This window comes from Gallinula chloropus, assembly GCF_964237585.1.
Source record: "Gallinula chloropus genome assembly, chromosome: 1".
NCBI classification, from domain to species: Eukaryota; Metazoa; Chordata; class Aves; order Gruiformes; family Rallidae; genus Gallinula; species Gallinula chloropus.
Window position 1 is genome coordinate 154,496,670 of NC_140085.1, and position 19,207 is coordinate 154,515,876.

General features: G+C 43.0%; 1 protein-coding gene across 1 annotated transcript; it reads right to left on the reverse strand.

Annotated features, from left to right (window-relative positions):
- Positions 1–2,338: 2,338 nt before the first annotated feature.
- LOC311193361 (DNA excision repair protein ERCC-5-like) lies at positions 2,339–17,433 on the reverse strand (the record flags this gene model as incomplete). The annotated part of the gene is made up of 15 exons (XM_084266154.1): positions 2,339–3,582; positions 4,883–4,967; positions 5,840–6,040; positions 6,871–7,015; positions 8,697–8,910; positions 10,457–10,576; positions 10,958–11,211; positions 11,617–12,603; positions 12,873–13,080; positions 13,704–13,847; positions 14,728–14,788; positions 15,590–15,679; positions 15,782–15,897; positions 16,575–16,750; positions 17,346–17,433. The coding sequence occupies 15 exons, from the start codon at positions 17,431–17,433 to the stop codon at positions 3,037–3,039; spliced, it is 3,435 nt and encodes a 1,144-aa protein (XP_084122280.1). The 3' UTR covers positions 2,339–3,036.
- Between the last annotated feature and the right edge of the window lie 1,774 nt (positions 17,434–19,207).

Below are 19,207 nucleotides of genomic sequence, written 5' to 3' on the forward strand. Positions count from 1 at the left end.
AGAGAGGTGGGGGGGGCAGGAAATCTGAGCCTAGCACATTGTTCCTCTCACAAATAAATTTGACACGAGTGCTGCAACCAGTGGGCTGCTTTGAACATCATTTCTGCAAAAAAGTTCTGTCTTCAGACATGGCCATATAACTCCAAATCTAGAAGCATGAGATTCATGTTCAGGACATTTATAATCTGATGTGCAGTAATTGGTTCAGGACTTTGTTTTGGGACCCACACTACAAGAAAGACATCAAGGTCCTGGAGCATGTCCAGAGAGGGCAACCAGGCTGGTGAAGGGTCTAGAGAGCAAGCCTTGTGAGAAGCTGCTGCAGGAACTGGGGTTGTTTAGCCTGGAGAAGAGGAGGCCACCTGTAGTTACCTGAAATGAGGTTGTAAAGAGGTGGGTGTTGGTCTCTTTGCCCAAGCAACAGGTGGTAGGACAAGGGGAAATGGCACAAAGCTGTGCCAGGTCAGGTTCAGATTAGATGCTAGGAAAACATTTTTCACTGAAAGGGTTATTGGGCATTGGAACAGGCTGCCCAGGGAGGGGGTTGAGTCACCATCCCTGCATGTATTTAAAAGACGGGTAGATGAGGTGCTCAGGGATATGGTTTATTAGAGGATGGGGATGGTTGGACTGTATCTCAAAGATCTTTTCCAACCAAGTGATTCTGTGACTAATGTGAGATTTCACAAAGGGCTGACATTGTTGCTTCCTGGAGCATTCACGAGACATTACTATGAGCACAAAACTTTTCAGCCAGGCTTAGTGACTGTTGGCTCCTCTTCAGCTTCCTAGTGCACTGCTGCCAGTGAGTTAGCATATGACAACAGTGCACTCCATACAACCTTCCAGCATGTGGATTGTGTGCACTGGACTTCACCAGGTCTGTAGCAACTGTGCAATGGCTAGGTCATAATCAGCCATCACCCACAAGGCTCATTCCTCAGGTATTCCTCTCCCCATGGTGGCCCACTTGTCTGCCCAACATACATCATCCTCACTGAACAGGTACCTCTCCATACCCTTTACAGAAGTCACCCTCAGAGGCTGAGGGCTCGTGACTTTTTCCCAATCACCTTGTCAAAGCCCGTTACCTTAGACAGGGATCCCAGCTGCTCAGCCTCCCTGCCTTCTAACACCAGGCCCAGTTCCCCCAGCACTGAAGCAGACAGGTAACAACGTGCTCACCTGGAAGGTAACTGAAATACTTTCATGTATCTCACAGCTCACTTCAGGAGAGGGTTTGGGTGATAACCTCGGGTTCTGCCTCTTCCTCCTGTTAGTGATGGTCCTGGTTCCCATCATCCTTCACTGAATGTATTTCTTCTGTATAGGCGAGACTGCTACCAGTACATGCTGGCTTTTTTGGCTCAGTTGCAGGGCCCATCACTGGGGGCCTGCTCTGTCATCAGATCCAGAGCCCTTCTCTTCCTCTTGAGGGTACTGAAGAATGTTGAACAGAGCTGGGCAACCACAGGCCAGGTTCCAACACATGGCAGTGCTTTGCTTCTCTGGATGCTGTCACCTCTGCAGTTCCTTTTCCCAAATACTCTACTAAGGGTTCTGCACTAGTTCAGGGTAAATGTTCCAAAAAACTGAGGTGTCACCACTCTAGGCCTTTACCCAAACTATCCCCCACACACCCTGCCACTCAAAAATACCACTTGGAGATGGATAATTAGATCGCTGTTGTACCCTAACCATGATCTGAAACACACCGAGGAGACCCAGCACTAGGAGCCTGCTGGTCCGAAAGCTCAGGGGTGTGCAGCATCCTCAAGCACTGCTGTAACCAGCCTGAAGGAGAACACAAAGGTGAGGGTGTTCCCTTCCCCCAGAGATCACTTCTCCACAGAAAAGAGGTAGAGAGTATGATTATTAATTGTTCCCAGGAGATAGTGCTCAAGGTATGGAAACAGCAGTTTCCATACAGCTGAAGACCCAGACCAAATCCTTCACATGGCCAGTAATGCCATCTTATCATAAGCAAATAGTACACAGTGCAGCAGAAGTAGCATCCAGCTCCCAGAGGGGATGAACAGCACCGCAGGGAATACAGAGTGCATGTAAGGACTTGCATGACACAACCACACAAACAAAATATGACCAGCAATTACAGAACTAATAAAATGAATTCTTACAACTGATGTGTTTTAACGTGCTCTGGCTGGACCTGGTCAGCACCAAAAGGGCTGTTGTGGTTTAAGCCAGCTGGCAGCTAATACAAGCCCACAGTCCTTTGCTCACTGACCCTACCCAGTGGGATGAGAGAGAATCAAAAAGAAAAAAGCTAAAACTTGGGGGCTGTGGTAAAGGCAGTTTAATAGGACAGAAATGGAAGAGAATAAACAATGATAAAAAGAATACACAACGATGAACAGTACAGTTTCACCCGAAGCCAATGTCAGCTAGTTCCTGAGCTGTACCGCCTCGTAGCCAGCCCCAGTTTTCTATGCAGAAGATGATGTCACATGGTATGGATTATGCCTTTAGCCAGTTTGGGGCAGCTGCCCTGGCTGTGTCCCCTTCCAGCTACTTGGGTGCCCCCCACCTTCTTGTTGGCAGGGCACTATGAGAAGCTGAAAAGTCCTTGACTGGCAACAACTGAAAACATCAGTGTGCTATCAGCACTGCTCTCATCCCAACTCCCAGACACAGCATTCCACCCACTGCTGGGAAGAAAATTAGCTCCATCCCTGCTGCAACCTGGACAGCATTTAAGCTTGAAATTAAGGATGTAACAGTGTGCACATGATATAACAGCGCTCTCACCTCAGTTAGAATGTAAACCAAAGGACACCACGTTTTGTCTTGATTTTAACATCGCAAAACGTAAAATCTCAAAGAGATACTCGGACCTTGATTGGACTTGATAAGTGTTCAACAACTATTTTACATTGTTTAAAAACCCTTCTAAGTCCTGGACACAAAATACATGACAAATAGGAATAATTTATTTCTTTTTATCAAAAATTCATTTGAATACTTACAAAGCTTAGGTCATAAAAACTGCACACACAGTCTCTCATTAAGACTTTGTTAAGACTTTTTCTTCTTTATTCTTCTCTTACTCTGTGATTTCTTCTTTCTGCCCTCAAACACAGGTTTGGCTGTCACCATGACTACATTTCCCAGTTCTTCCTCTTCATCACTCGAGCTACTACACCCCGTTATCTCTTTATGGCCTGCTGTCTCCATTGCAGAGACTTTTTTCCTCCTTTTGCTCTTGCCTAAATCTCTGCTTTCCGATTCCTCTACTGAGGAGTCACTAGAAGTTTCTGAAAGATGCAGATTCCCAATAAAACCACCTTGTTCTTTCTTGGAATCTGAGTCTTTTCTTCTCTTTCCACTTTGGACTTCTTTTACCAGGGCTTGATGATTTGCACAGCCTGCAGGACCTCCTCCTTTCCTTTCCTCGTGCTGTTTCAGTTCAATCTCCATAACAGCAGTAGCCTCAGCAATCTCATCAGCTTCTTCTTTCTCCTTTCTCTTCAGACAAGTCACGGCTCTGCGCAGCCGCTGGCTTTTAATGGCCAGTTTTTCATGCTGTGCTAGTCTGAAGAACGAATCGATCCGGAGCTGAGTCTACCAAAAACGAGACAAGAGAAACACCTTTGGATTTCTTTTTTGGGGTGGGAATTCAGTTATTGTAGCTATGTTACAAAGTGTCCCAAATTAAGACAAGATCAAGGAACAATGAAATTAACACACATGGCAAACAGATGCAAACAATAAGGTGGATTATTATAGTTGCAGTTATGCAACAACCACCTTTGCAGAAATTAAATAAGCAAACCCCAGTGAAAGTTTATAAACATCCTGCTGCTGCTGAGACATACGTTGCTATTTTCAACCCTTACACAGAGAATCTCTGTAGCGCTCTTAAGTACACCCTCACCAACACATCCTTAGCTTCAAGCTGTTAAAACAACAGACTGTTTACTAAGCAAATGCTGTTAAGTGCACTCTGTATCTGCATATGCTACTGCAACACAACGCGGTCATTGGACTCAAGCTCAATGTAACACATGCTGCTACAGCACAGAGATTCGAAAGCAGAGCTAGAAGCAGCCTCACGCAGCATACTTGTGCTACTCAACCACAGCTAGGCTTGCTGTCCAGACTAACCTAGGCTTGTCCCTAAAGCGTTAAGGAAACGGACATCTCCAGTTCAGCCTGAAAGTCCATGGATCTAACTATGGGTTTTCATACATTTCACTCCTCTGAGTGATAGAGAGAACCTAGAACCCAGGTTGAGGCCACATACGTATATTGCTTATGGCAACAGGAGAAAAGAGTCTGACCTCAGGGGATCAGTTTTACCAGTGACTTTCACAGTATCACAGCAAGCACCACGGTTCACTTTTAAGTTTTACTAAAGTTGACGGGATGTTTATTTGGAAATTAGAGTCCTATTCTTGCTGGGCATTTTCCCAGCAGTTCAGCCTGCACTCCTCTTCGAAGGATATGCAGAGTATCAGTCAGACTCACTTCATCAAAATCTCAGGGGTGGGCACGTTTATGAATAATTTTTAGGGACAGCACACCCTTCATTAAATCTACTAAAGGTGCTTGAGGTACCTGTAGTTTTAGCTACATCCAGAACAATACGCAACCTGGGCTCGAGATAGCTGCTGGATAGATAACAAAATTTAAAACCAACAACTGAAATTACATGTGTGCCTCACAGCACACCCAAATCATACAGAAATGAAGTCCAGAGAAATTCAGTAACTTTTTAAAAATATATGAGTTAAGATTAAAAAAAAATACGGCCAAGTGCCAGTTTCTGAGAAATTTATTTTAAAGCCTTGCTGTTCATTCTAAAATACTTGTCCTACAATTTCCCAGGCACCCTTAAACTGTACAGAGTTTTATACTTTACCTGCTGCAAGTTCAGCTGTTTCATCACAGGCAGAAGGATTTCATCTATCTTCGTCCGAGTCCAGCCAAAGTGATCCTGACAGAACGTGCAGAGAGTTAAGGAACTTTACAAACTGGTTATGGTTAGTATTTTGTAAACACCTAAAATGAAAATTCCACAAATAAACAACATCTGCAGGAAAGTCATTCTACCTCAAAGCTGCTTCTACAAAGCCTGAGAAAATATTCCAAGTTGTTATGGTTGCCTTACGTGGTTGGCACCAGCATTACGTTACGTATCTTAATCATGCTGCTGTAGTATCAGCGTGCCCAAAAGCATGTCTCAGTGAGGACAGAGCTCATTTTGGCTACACAGTACTGCCACAAAACACTACACCTGTAAGTAACCTTTATTTTCACATTTGCACACACTGGAAGTTTCATTTGCTGTTTAAATCATTGTTTAAGCATCGCTCTGCATATGTTGCCACCTACTTTTCAACAATTCACTGCAACTCAAGCTGTGATCTGTGAAAGAAACAGGCATTATTGCAAGAAACACAGTGAGTAACTACGGATGAAGCGTGGTCTGCATCACTACTTCTGACTAGGTTCTGGAACTTATTTGGGCAGCATGCATCAGAAGTGTGCAAACAATCCCGCTCTAAGTCTAGACACAGGCACAGCAACTAGAGAAAAGTAACATCAGAAGGAACTAGCCAGTCCAGGTACAAGACTCTCTGCATGCAAAGTGAAGCCACCTACTGTCCAAGGAGGACAGAGGAGCCCTGAATGCCACACATGAATGGCTGCATTCCCTTCCGTTCCAGAGCAGCAGTGCATGCAGATGGGCAGGGGGGCACCTCACATCGATGAGATGTTAAGAATTTGACACTCCATTACTGACTCATCAACAAACTTTATGAACTTTATTCCAAGTATTTTATCTAACAAGTCCTGCCATATAGCAAAAGGATATTCTCTGATCTTCTCTGTATCAGGCTTCCCCCAAATGAACGAACTCCTTGTCTCATCCACAACAGGCTTCAGGTATGCTTCTGCCACTGCTGGATTTGGGAAACCTGCAGAAAGCTGCAGCTCACGCAGCTTCTTCTTGACTTTGGTATCATGTGGATTAGGTCTCAATTTCTTATTCTTCTGAGCCTCATTCCACCACTCACTGAAAAAGAGGATAGTATTAATTTCCCCCCATAAAATAAAGTTTGGAGTATTAAAAAGCCACCATGCTTATTTCAATAGCCTTAATTAGCATCCCTATTTCAGTTGCTACATGAGATGAGGTAGGGAATCACCAAATAAAAATGGCCCAAGGGACAAACAATCTGAAAGCAGAAAAGACAAAACGTGTACAAGTAAACACAGCCATTCTAAGCCACAGTAGCAAACATCACCTGGATTCCCCGTAAGCTGCCAGAAGTTCCTGAATCTGGAAAGCCCTAAATCCAGCCTGACATGGGAAAGATGTTCCACGCATAATGATCAACTTTTGGTCAAAAAAATCCAAACCCAAAACTAACCCACACACCAAAACAAAACTAACCATTCTTGCCATTGCTAATACAACTGGCTCAGCCCTCTTCAAGCCTTGCTCTTCCCCACAGCCTACCTGTCTGTCTCTCTCCAGGTCATCCATTTCTCAACTCATCAAGTCTCTCTTTCTCTACGAGCAAGCTACAGCACCTTCTCACAAGCTCAGGGGGAAACAACCTCCTCTCTCCAGCTCTGCAATGAACTCAGCAGCAGTCACACAGTTCTACAGCTGTTCTACTGTCTTCTTTAGCCTCACTGCAATTGCTGTATCCACGTGCCACCTTATTTACCTGCCATTTCAAACAGTGAGATAACAGAGCCACGTATTTTACAGTTAACTTTGATGATGGCCAGATGTCACACTGTACGCTTAAGCAACAGAAAAGTATATTCACTAATAATCATAATATGGAGAAACATGGAGAAAAAAAAACCACCCCAAAACATGATGAAGCATACGTGAATTTTAAGAGAGGTTCCAAGCCATGCCCAGGAAATTCATTTAAAATCTCCATGGCTGTCACACAGCCCACGTTTGGGATGCCGTCCGTGTAGTCACTTCCCAGCAAGTACGCCAAATTGATTAACTTGTTTCGATCCAGCCCTGTGAAAGGAAGTGCACAGACCAAATAAACCCAGCGGGTTCAGCATCTGTTCTCTTACAATTTAAACAATCACACGGTTCTTTTCACCCTTTCAGGTGATAAAGGGAACAGAAAGGCATTAACTCTGTAAGATTACATTGAATTCAACATCAGACTTCGCTAAATTATATTCTGAAGCAGTGCCAATATGTTACCACTAGCTCAAGCACCAGTACTTGTGCTACTCTGGAAAACACATCTTGTCAAAATTAAAAAAGTTCCAATGTAAAGACTAAATTCTGGGTTTCCAAGAGGTAAGAGGTATTATTTTACACCTATTTCTTCAGATACTGCCTTGTTGTCATCTAATGTTGACCCAAGTTTAATAAACCCCACATCAGGAATAAAAACATTCAATTTGAATTCTAGACCCTAATATCAACTCCTCTGCTTCTTAGAAGTCTTCCCAAACTGGAAGCCTTTTGCTCTGTGCTACTGGAGTCAAGAAGGAGAAAAAAAAAAATAATCCACAAAACAACCAGAAAGAAGGAAAAACTCAGCTGACCACTCCTACCTGGTACACTATAAGATCTGAGACAAACATACCTATTTTCATTGACTAGCTTCAGGAGTTTAGATTTTAAAAAATAAAATTAAAACAAGAAACCCAAAAAAAACCCAGTGGAGAAAAGGAAGGATGTGTGTCTAAGCACACAAGGCAAGACTATCAGCATGCTGGTCATGATATCCATCAACTGTTAAGAAACAAGCATTGTGCAATGCATGGAGAAGGTGTGAGAGTACAAGACTGCAGAGGAATGTGACATGAAGACCAATGGTGATTATTTTTCCCCAAGAAATCAAAGTTCTTTTTTATTAAACCAGCTAAAAATCACATACATGCTTCCACAGCAATCCTTCCCAAGTGAGCTACAGTAGCACCTGAATAGGGGTACATAGTGGAAGCAGATATTTCATACAATTTGCTGGGAAAAGAAACCAAAGATGTGTTTTTCACACATAAAAATGTTGTGAAATTTTACATGCTGAAGACATTAAAATATTATTTCAATGTCTATAGCCTCTCTCAACTTTGAAAACATCAAAATTGATTTTTAAAGAGTTTTGCCTAAAACCAGTCATAAGAAAAAGTTAGAATTGGCTCCTGTTTTCCCTAATGCACCAGTTTGAGTTCAACATAATTAGCAACAATTTCATCAGGCTGGTACAAGAGCAATCTGAAAGCGAAAAAAGCTGTCAGTATTAACTAAACAAAAACCCTTTTACAGAGCATACACATATACCAGATCCTCTTCTAATACATTATGTATCAGTATGGCCAAAATTAACTCTAGTTTCCAGAAGACTACAAATCTGATAACATCAGTATATAACTTCCCCACCATATCAGAAAAGTTATGCTGACCTTTACCCAGAAACTGGTACCATAGTTCATAGATCTAGCCTTGATGATCGTCACACTACCTCAGTGCATCAAATGCAGGTGCCTGCAAATTCAGGGGGGGTCATCTGGCAGTAAAACCAGCAACCCAACTGAACGTCTTTAGAGACTCACCAAAGATCAGGTGTTGTAATGACAGGCACACAGAATTCTGCAGAAAATACAGCTTTAAAAACAGACACGTGGCAGTCAAGTCTTACTAAAGACCGTATTTTAACAAACCAGCACCTGAGGCTTACCTAGCTGGTTCTGAAAATCAACATACTGATAATATTCCACGTATTTGTTTTGGCTGAAGAAGTTTTTGTAAACGTGTCGAGCGCCAAACAGCCAAACGTCGCTGTCGTCAGTGATGGTCCCGGAGGTCTGATCCATAAGGTCCAGTATAGCACACTGCGCCTCCGCCTCCATCGGCGCCTCCACGTACGGCACGCCGAACAGGCGGAGCAGCTCCTGTGGGACGGAGAGGAAACAGTTAATATCCCTCCCAAAGAATGGGCTTCCATCGGATACTTCTGCTTGGCTCGGAAGGGCTTGAGTCACGCTGGGGAAGGTGTTTAATACTGGCAACAAATCTTAATTTCTGCTGAGCAGCGCCAAGCACAGTCAAGTCATGGGGGAAACCCCACCTAATCATCTCAGGCAGGTAGTGCCACCATAAGTCAAGCACTACTTGATCACACTATTACTATGCAGGTTACATAACTAAGGTGCCTTAATTACTCAAGTATACTAAGTATTGTGCTTTCCATAACATGGAGAGAAGTCTGTGCACTACAATTAGGTATGTGGCCTCCATGGAAGAAAAATGGAGGTTAAAAATATATATGTGTGTGTGTGTTTTGATGCATTTACTCTCAGTTAAATATCCCACACACACTAGGTTTACAGGCTTGTGTTAGTTACACAGTTCTGTATTCTATCGTCTCCAGAAACTATGCTTTCCATTTACTGTCCTGGTCCCAAGTTGGATGTAACAGCCACTGCAAAAGCTGAGGTGTAAAATTCATTATATATAGGTTTGATGTGCACACACGTATCCCCACATACACACGGGGTTTTTTTTCTCACTGCATTTGGCTTTTGTACCCTGACAAAGTCAGTCTCAAGACTTAAAGCTTTTACTGTCGTAAAGAGCAAAAGCACAAGGTCAAATGACTTACAACCATAATAGAGTACGTGCCATTATATGGCACGCAGTATCAACTGGCCTTTAAAAGAAAAAAATCCTCTAAAGAAATAACCATGAGCAAATATTTAACAAAGGAAACCATTTCAAGCATTTAAGACTAAATTATCCCTTTTATGAAAAAAAATATTTATATTTTTCACAATTAAGTTGTTAGAGTAAGTTTATCACATCGTAAACACTATCACTATCACTTGTCTACTATATTACGCATACCTTAACTCCAACACATTGTAATGCAAACAGTCCCTGCATCAGGCTGCATTAACCTTTAAATGGTTAATGCAGGAGCAATTGAAGGAGCACTTAGACGGTTCAGCAGGTATTACTGGTGAGATTCTACACAATCAGTTACCTGGGGCATAGACCTGGGTTACCATGTGGACGTCTTGTAAACTTTCAAGTTTTAATCCCTCAGAAAAAGATCCCAATTTACCTAACACCCAGATTGCATTAATTCCATGCTTCTGAACGTAACTTCCTATTATTTCTTTCAACCAATTTGCAGTTTTCACAACAACAAGCAAAGATCAAACTGTCCCAACCTTAAAGATTTGGTGCTTTAAAAAAAGTTGATGTATAAATATTTTTTTCTTTTATGAAGTTATAACAGTTACTTTTAAAGCTGGAATTCAAGAGTATATCAACACTTTCAATAGTGTAAATCAAGCAGACTGAAGAAAACAACCTCCTAAGAAAAAAAGTGGCTTATAATTAAGGAAAATTAAGAGTTTTGGGGAAAATGTTTGACTGGGTGATGGGGGGACCACATCAGGCTACACCAAATCAGAATGATTCAACAAATCCTACCTGGCTTTCCAAGAACATCTGTCCTGTTACAGAAGCAGCAACACGTTCCTGTTGCTGTTTTTGAGCCTGAAGCATATTCTGCTCAGCAGAAAGGTCATTCTCCAATTCTTCTAGTTCTTCCTAAGAAATAAAACAAGGCTTTCATTATTTCAACAATTCAGGTATACTTAGTTAAGTAAAGCACTAAGTCTCCAGCTATAATTATTCTAGTAGTATGTGCTCCATTAATTCACATGTGGAAATTGTCATAGCTTCTAAATGCAGTAAGTTTTTAAGACCAGAGATAGGTCTATTCTGAGTGCTAAAACTTTGAAGCTGCCTTCTGATTTCAGAGAGACTATGGTCCACCACCATGCTTAAAGAAAAATCAGTTACAATAGAATTAGTTACATAGATGAGAAAGCAATGAAACTCTGAGAAGTCCTCCAAAAGTTTTCCTTAAAAAACTTCCTGGGGACAGAGCACCTCATTATCAGTCCGAAGCAAGTAATAAGGAGTTACCAAACTGATGTCTTGCCACTCATCCACAGTCTCTTTACCATCCTCTTCTCTTTCAACATTCTGATCGTTTGTCAACTGCTCTTCATCAGACTCCAACTGCTCTTCATCAGACTCCTTCAGCGAGTCCTGTGTGACAGTATCACGTCTGCCTGTCTCCACTTCTGGAAGCGTTGCTTCACCACCCAGCTTTTCATCATCTTTAGTAGGAAGCTCAGCCTCATTACTGATTTCAGTATCCACTTCAACAAAGCTTCCTGTTAAAGGAAAATAAAGATTTCAACTTCATGCTGTTTCTTTAAAAAGTATTTTTACACATTTTTAACTTGGGCAGTAATTTTATTTTTTTTTCCTGTATGCAGCAAATAGATATAAAGCATCATGTAACTACAGAAACCAAGTGGTTGACCATTAATACTCCAGTTAAGTTCAACATACAAACCAGCACACTTTCCTGACTCTGTGTTTTATATTCAGGTTTCAATGATAAAACACAACACTAAGGGGAAAACATAGCTCAGATTTTCTTCCCATCTCCTACACATGCAGGAACAGAGGCATTTTGAAAAGCTTCTTACTAAGACAGAAGGTTAATGCTAAGTGATGACAAATACATTAAGGTCAAATTTTCTTATATTTTCACACAATCATAAAGCACATACCGTCAGAATCACTGTCTTCAGACTGCACTATCTGTTCTCTTTCCTCCTCAGGACCTTCTGTTTCTGGAAAAAATCCATTATCTTTTTGTACCTCAGATACATTCTCTTCCGTTTGCAAAATTATTTCATCTGCATTTTCATTCTCTTCCGTTTGCAAATTTATTTCATCTGTATTTTCAATGTTCAAGTTTTCCTCATTTTTAGAAAGGTCTGTTTTTTCAGCATGAATCAAAGCCCCTATATTAGTTTGTACAGGAGAACAGCTTGGCTTCTGCACGCACAAATTCGTATCCTTGTCTCCCAAAGAATTTAACTCTATTTTGGAATAATCTTCTTCTTTCCTTACATCGTCTTTGCCTTTTCCAGTATTGTCAACACAAGAATAATTTTCAGCTCTGGATAAACTAATGTCCTTGGATGTAATGTGATTTTTTTCCAATGCCTGACTCTTTGGCTTAAATTCAGCACTGTGCACAATCACCTGGTTTGATGAATGAATTGTAGATACAGGTAACTTTTTGGCCTCCTTAACTTCAAGAATCTGATCTTCCTCATCTGAGCTACTAAGCAGTAAATCCTTCACTTCAGATCTTTCTGGTAGCACTCTATCAGCTCTAACAGTAACAACACCCTCCCTTTTATCATCGTCACTCAGAACTTGCTCTATTGCGCGCAGTGTTCTTGGAGACACCCCGCCTTCCACTGTTACAGACCGGTCCACGTTCAGTCGTCCTGTATATTCATCACCCAGCTCCTCTTCCGAGCTGCTTCCCACCATAGCTGCCTGGATAGCAAGCAAAGTCCGAGGAGAGGGTGGTGCTGTCACCACATGATCATCTTTCTCTGTCTGCAACTTGTCAGACCCAACTGGCTTTGCATTACTGGAAGGTTCATTGCTTTTATCCAATTTAGCGAATTCAGGCATTTTTGATGAGGGTCCTGCAGTAGTTTCCAGGTCTCTACCTGTCACTTCTTTTGCTTGAATACCTGAAAGAAAGTTTTTCTGTTATTAAAAAAGAAAAGAAGTCTTTACATTAACATTCCATTTTACATAACGAACAAAATCATGTGAAGGATTAATAAACCTGTTTGATGCATGTCCAGATCACAGTTAATTACATTCAACAGCAATGCACATCTCACACAAAGTGCTGCCTACACGCACCTGTGAGCAATACTCTGGCTTTTCTTAAAACTGACAGCTGCAGACTGCACACACCAAACAAGGGATTTGACAAAAGTAAGACCCAACGTACCCTTTATTAGGATATAGTGAGAAGTATCTTCAGAGACTACCTTCCTGGATTCCACTTCTTTCACAAAACCACCTTCATTTTCATACTGCGTTTGGATTTCACCCGACTGCTGTTGGTTCAGTTCTTTTTGCACGTTTTCTATGCACCGGTTGAGGTTGCTTTTCTTAAGCAAACCCCTAAGCTGGTACTGGGAAAAGTCGTTGGACTCCTTAAAAAAAACAAACAAACAAAACAAAACACCCACAAACAAGTCAATTTAAATAAAATGCCACCAGCAGCACCTTTTAAGCGGGTTCATTTACCACTCTCTGAAGAGCCTTTTAGGAGTTTCCTTTAAGCATTTAACATGTTTTACGGACTGCTACACTCCCAAGCAGCAGCAACACCAGCCTGGTAATCCACAAGGGTTCTAAAAGGTACCATTATGCAGCTCTCAACGCTGGCTAAACGCAAAAACTCAATGATGTGAGATATAAAATCCAAGGGGCGTTTGTTCTGCCTGGTGTACCCACACCAGCAGTATGTTCTGCAATCTAGATCTTGGGTCTAATGCTGATGAAGCCTAAGACACAGCATGTTTTTTTTTTTTTGCATTCTTGCCAAACTGAAGTATCTCTGCAAATTTCAGTAGAAATCAAGAGACGGGACTCTGGACAGACACATGGGAAGGTCCTGTTAAGAGTTGTTATCTCATTAGGCTTTCCCTCCACCCCAACCTAAAATCTCTTCTTAAATAGACCTGGGGGTAAAGCTTTCCAGACGTGATACCATTATGTAGAACTGTCTGCATTAATGGCATAGCTCCATTCTGAAAATTAACTCGAATATTACCTCTGGCATCGCTTCAAATAATGTTCTTTTTCGCTTGGTAAATTCTTTCATATCAGTCAAGATCTCGTGTTTTATTTCTGGAGGCAGCTTGTTGAAATCTTCTGATTCAATATCTACAGAATGAGGGTTTTCACATAACTCTTCCTATAAAGATAGAAAACAGCATAAACATGTATTTGATGTTACAGCACTGCAAGAACCATAAAACACTTAGGGTATCATTCCAAACAACAAAACACCCCCACAGGAAATCCTTGTTGTTACTCCTTATACTGTGAAGAAAACAGTTATGAAAAAAGGTAACTACACAATACAAAGAATCTTGGGGTTATTCTTTAAAAAAACCCCTAACAAACCAACAGCAAAATTAGTATAAATCACAGAAGCAGGTCCTATAGCCTCAGCTAGTCTGGTTTTATCCTTCCAAAGGTGTTCTCCTTATAAATGCAAGCTACTTCAAAAATAAACAGTATTCCCAAGAGTTGTTGAAGTTGTTTTGGGTGGGTTTTTTTTTCCTTTGATGGAACTAGAGATAATTTGGTGATTCACTGTGCCACTTTCTTAGGTTCTATACTTCTTTTCTTTCCATGAGACCATCATATCAGAAGAGAACACTCAAGGACTGAAGGGCTTCAACATGAATTCATATTCGGAGAAACATCAGAATTTTGTTAAATAAACTGTCTTACATGTTCATAAACATGTGCACAGTGCACACATTTCACTTATATTGTTACAAAATAACGATTTATTCTTCACATGTCCAGAGAAAGTAGTCAAAATGAAAAAAAAAATACATATACCATAAGACATTCCTATTCAGCTGTGTGCTAGTGGAGAAAGTTACATTTGTATTTCCTCATTAGTAGGAAATCATAGACTACTTAAAGGTAACTTGTTTGCCTGATAAGTAATGCTATAGTAAGACCTATACTTTCACTTTCTTTTAACCCTTTTGTTTGTCTTTTTAGCATAGCACCTGAGAGGACTGTTCACAGTAACAGGGGAATTAGGATGCACTTACCTGCAATATCTGTTTTTGGGTCATTCTCACTTCCCATTCTTTTTCATCTTCCTCTTCTGAGCTTAAAAAAAAAATCATAAAGAGAAAGAAGTGTTTACCTAAGAAAATAAAGTTCCTATTTTAAGCAAAAAGACATTAGTCATCCCTTCATCAGTAAGCACAAACATTCACTAACAAGCATCAAAGTACACACACAAATACACATACAAATACATTCACAAGTCCCAAAGATCTGAACAGAGTGCAAGAAGTCAGCCTTATCTCAGTTAAAACTAAACTGAGACAACTGTTGCTGTTTAAACCATTACCTGATTCTTATCTGGTCATCATTTACAATATATAAAAGTATATATAAAGATGTGCAAAAAGTAACCTAACAGACAGCTCTATATTCCTATTTAGTGTTATATAGGAAGATGTCACAAGTTTGACAAGTACATAGAAAGTCTGCTCCTGCTGAACACATCTATGCTGCTGGATGACGGGGATGCAAACTGTAATGGAGCTGCCACACACCAGCTACCCAAGCTTGAAAAATCAGTTCCATTTAGTCATGTACACATGGCCACGGAGACTGAAGCGGCACTGTGATCCTTAAACATGAATCCAATATAGAAATCTAACTGTGGGCTGAAAGCTTCTGTTACTTTCCCATAAATAACTAGAATGCTTCTGCATCTAGAGCTATAAACCAAACTCTACAAAAAGAAGCTGAATTAAAATTAAATATAAAGAAATATACTTTATATATTATGGAGGCTCATGGGTCAAAGGCCTTTCAGCAGCATAAAAGAAAAATGTGGTCTGACTTTTATCTGAGTTCATTATAGCCATGTCAGCTATTTTTCTGAATTCTACTTACCTGTTCTTCTCTTCTTCCTCTAAAGAAGGCAACACATACATATCAATTTCTTCTCTTCGAACTTGTGTAATACTGGGGAAAGCTTCATTGCTTATGGAGAGAAAAAAACCCATACATCAGTGATTAATTATTAGCCACATAAAAACTTAACCTGCCACTTACAAATAAGGGGAAAGTAATCTTTATTCTTGCCTTTTGCCCTTAAGCGCAGTTTTGATGACTTGTCTCTTCAAAAACGTTTTCAGGAGCTTCTCTGTAGTCTTCCTGGAATCAGTGACAGCTATTTCCTTCCTTTGCCTTCGCTTAGCCTGTGAAAATAAGATTAAAACCAGTGAGATTTTGCTGGATGCTGAAGATACGTATCCAGTGAATTACTGTTATAACTCTGTATGCTGAGTCTATGAGCAACTCCTAACTCATCCTACACCAATGGGGGGACAGCCTTTACATCCTCTAAATCTCTGCCAGTTTCCTCTGTGGGTCTCAGGAGCAGCTTTCAGCCTCTGGGTACAAATGCTTGCAAGAGTTGTGTTCAGGTCAATTCCAAAGCAAGACTCAGGCTCTTGCTATTACCTACCTCTCTGCAATCTGATTTCTATGCAACTCAACCATGAAGATATCGAAAGGGAGTTGCATGCCCTGACAGCTAACCAAGGCTGGGACTGACTGCAAAGAACACCTGTACTTCAAGCTCTCCATCCTCATAGCTCAGAATCACAAGCGGAATGAGAAGGAAACTGAAGACAGCTACCTGCTGTTGGCAGGTATACATCCCATTTTGCACCATAATCACAGAATCACAAGGTTGGAAAAGACCTTTAAGATCATCAAGACCCGTCCTATGCTAAACCATATCCCTAAAGTACCTCATCTACCCATCTTTTAAACACATCCAGGGAAGGTGATTCAACCCCCCCCTCCCTGGGCAGCCTGTTCCAGGCCCCCACAACTCTTTCAGTAAAAATGACTCAGCAAAGGTACTTACCAAGGTCTGTCTCTTCAGAAGAGGTGCCTCTCCATCAAAAACAAAGACAGGCCGAATCCGGAAAAACAGCAGCTTGCAGAGTCGATGAAACAGAGTGAGGAGGTGAGCGTTCTGTACAGAATTGCCACCCCGATCCCTGGCTCCCTTTATTGCTTGGTTCAGCCAAATGCTGATATCTTAAAGAACCGTTAAGAGGAAAAACAGTGTGCTATCTTACACATACACCGTATTAATACACATATTGGACTATGTGGCTTTTGCCCACTGCTCCAGGCTTGGCTTATCAAAGCTAAGGGTATTCCAAATACTTATGAACTTCAGGAAAAAAATAAATTTTTGTACCCCAACACCCTGGACAAAAAGCAGAGTTGAACCAACCATGCAGCATGTAGTACCTCCCCAGTTATTTTTATAAATACTTGAGAAAGATAACTCCTTTCCACATCTTTCAAGTGTTTAACCAAGCATGTATGATAGGAAAGTTGAAGCAAATGTATTTACAACTTTTTAATCTGCTGTGACAGCAGCACATTTATTAATAAAGCGCAAAATCCCATGACTCAACATTTGCATAAGGATCCTATTAAGAGTCTTGGCATTCCACACACTGTAAACATAAAGAAACTATGTATAAAGATATCTTCAGGATTTAAAATGGAGGAAAAAAAAAAAACCCAGAAACTAAATACAATAATCATGTAGAAATAAGTGAAACAGTTATAATAATCTCCTCCACAAACTTGATTCCTTGGCTGTACTTTTAAAGGATACCAACAGCAAGAATTTTTCCCTCTAGCGTTTCTGGGTTTATAGGTCTCCCAGTGCATTCAAGCAGCTTCCAAAGCCCTTGAACTCCCATTGTCCTTTCTCAGCTGCTTTGAGAGAGAGAAAAACCTGGAAGAAATAACAAAACAAAACCCAACAATCACAGAATCACTAGGTTGGAAAAGACCCTTAAGATCAAGTCCAACCATTCCTGTCCTATGCTAAACCGTATCGCTAAGTACCTCATCTACCCATCTTTTAAACACATCCAGGGATGGTGACTCAACCACATCCCTGGGCAGCCTGTTCCAGGCCCTCACAACTCTTTCAGTGAAGAATTTTTTCCTAATATCCAATCTGACCCTGCCCTGGCACAGCTTTGTGCCATTTCCCCTGGTCCTGTCTCCTGTCACCTGGCTGAAGAGACCATCACCCACCTCTCTACAACCTCCCTTCAGGTAGTTGCAGGCAGTGATAAGGTCTCCCCTCAGCCTCCTCTTCTCCAGGCTAAACACCCCCAGCTCCCTCTGCCGCTCCTCACACGATGTTCCCTCCAGCCCCTTCACCAGCCTGGTTGCCCTTCTCTGGACTCGCTCGAGCGATCGTTACAGGACCCACGCGTGCTCTATCAATGCACCACGGCAGCCACCAATACGGCGGCGGGGGCTGGGCTGGGGAGGGAGCCCCGCCGCCCAGCCAGCTGCCCGTTCCAGACCGTTCCTCCGGCTTCCAGTACGTGAAAAACCTTGTCAAAAGCCGGTCAAGCGCAGCGCTGCAACCGACCGCCGGCCGGCCAACAGACAGCCCAGGAGCCTCGGCTTTCCTCTCTGCAGAGAGCCAGAGCCAGAGCCACAGCCCCGGCAACCGCCCCCCGCCCGGGGATGCCCTGAGGCTCTCCGCGGGGCCGAGCCGAGCCGGGGAGGCACGGGAGGGCCCCGTCCGAGGGAGAGGAAGGCCGCGGCAGGGCAGGGGAAGAGCGGGGTGCCCGTCAGCGCGGGGCTCACCTGCGGCGGCGAGCGCGGAGCGGGTGGGGGCTGTGAACCCGGGGCGGGGACCCGGGACGAGCCGCCTCAGGCGGGGAAGCCCCTCCGCAGCCCGGTTCCCACTCCGCGGCTTCTCCGCGCACGGTGCGCATGCGCCTCCCTCGCGGGGCCCGCCGGGAAGTGCAGTTCGCGGGGCGGAGCCGAGGGCTGTGGCCCGGCTCGCCCGCCTGCCCCCCCCGCCCCCGGCGCGGCGTCATCCCCCCCCCTCCGGCACCAGCTGCCACGGGCGTGGGGGTCGCCCGGACCCTCTCCGCGGGACGCCGGCGGCCGTAGCCGCGTGTGGGTCATCCCAGGCTGAGGGACCCCCGCACTGTCGCCTGAGGCAGGAGGCGGGTTGCTGCCCGCCGGCTCCCCGCCTACCCGGGGCGGGAGGGGAGGTATCGAACTCAGCGTCGCAAAAGCAAACAAACAAAAAGCCCCTTTTTTTGTCTTTTGCTTGTTCGTTTAGTTGCATTCAGGCGCGTAGGCACCTGCCTTCCCGGAAAATGAGCCAGAAGGACGCCCAACGGCACCGGTGACAGGGGACCCTAAGCCGCACAGCTCAGAGCCGCCTCGAAACCGGACTGTCCCCAAAACCATGTCCTGGAGCCGAGTGCTCCTCCCCTCACCAGCCGGGGGAACGTAACTGGCATGGAATATCTCTTTTGGCCAGTCCGAGTCCTCTGTCGTGGCTGTGTCCCCTCACAGCTAACTGGGTGCACCACACCCCCCACGCTCCCCCCCGCTTCTCGTTAGCAGGGCAATATAAACAGTCCTTGACTGCTTGGCAATAACTAAAACCATCAGGGTGCTATCAGCACTGCTCCCATCCCAACTCCCGAATAG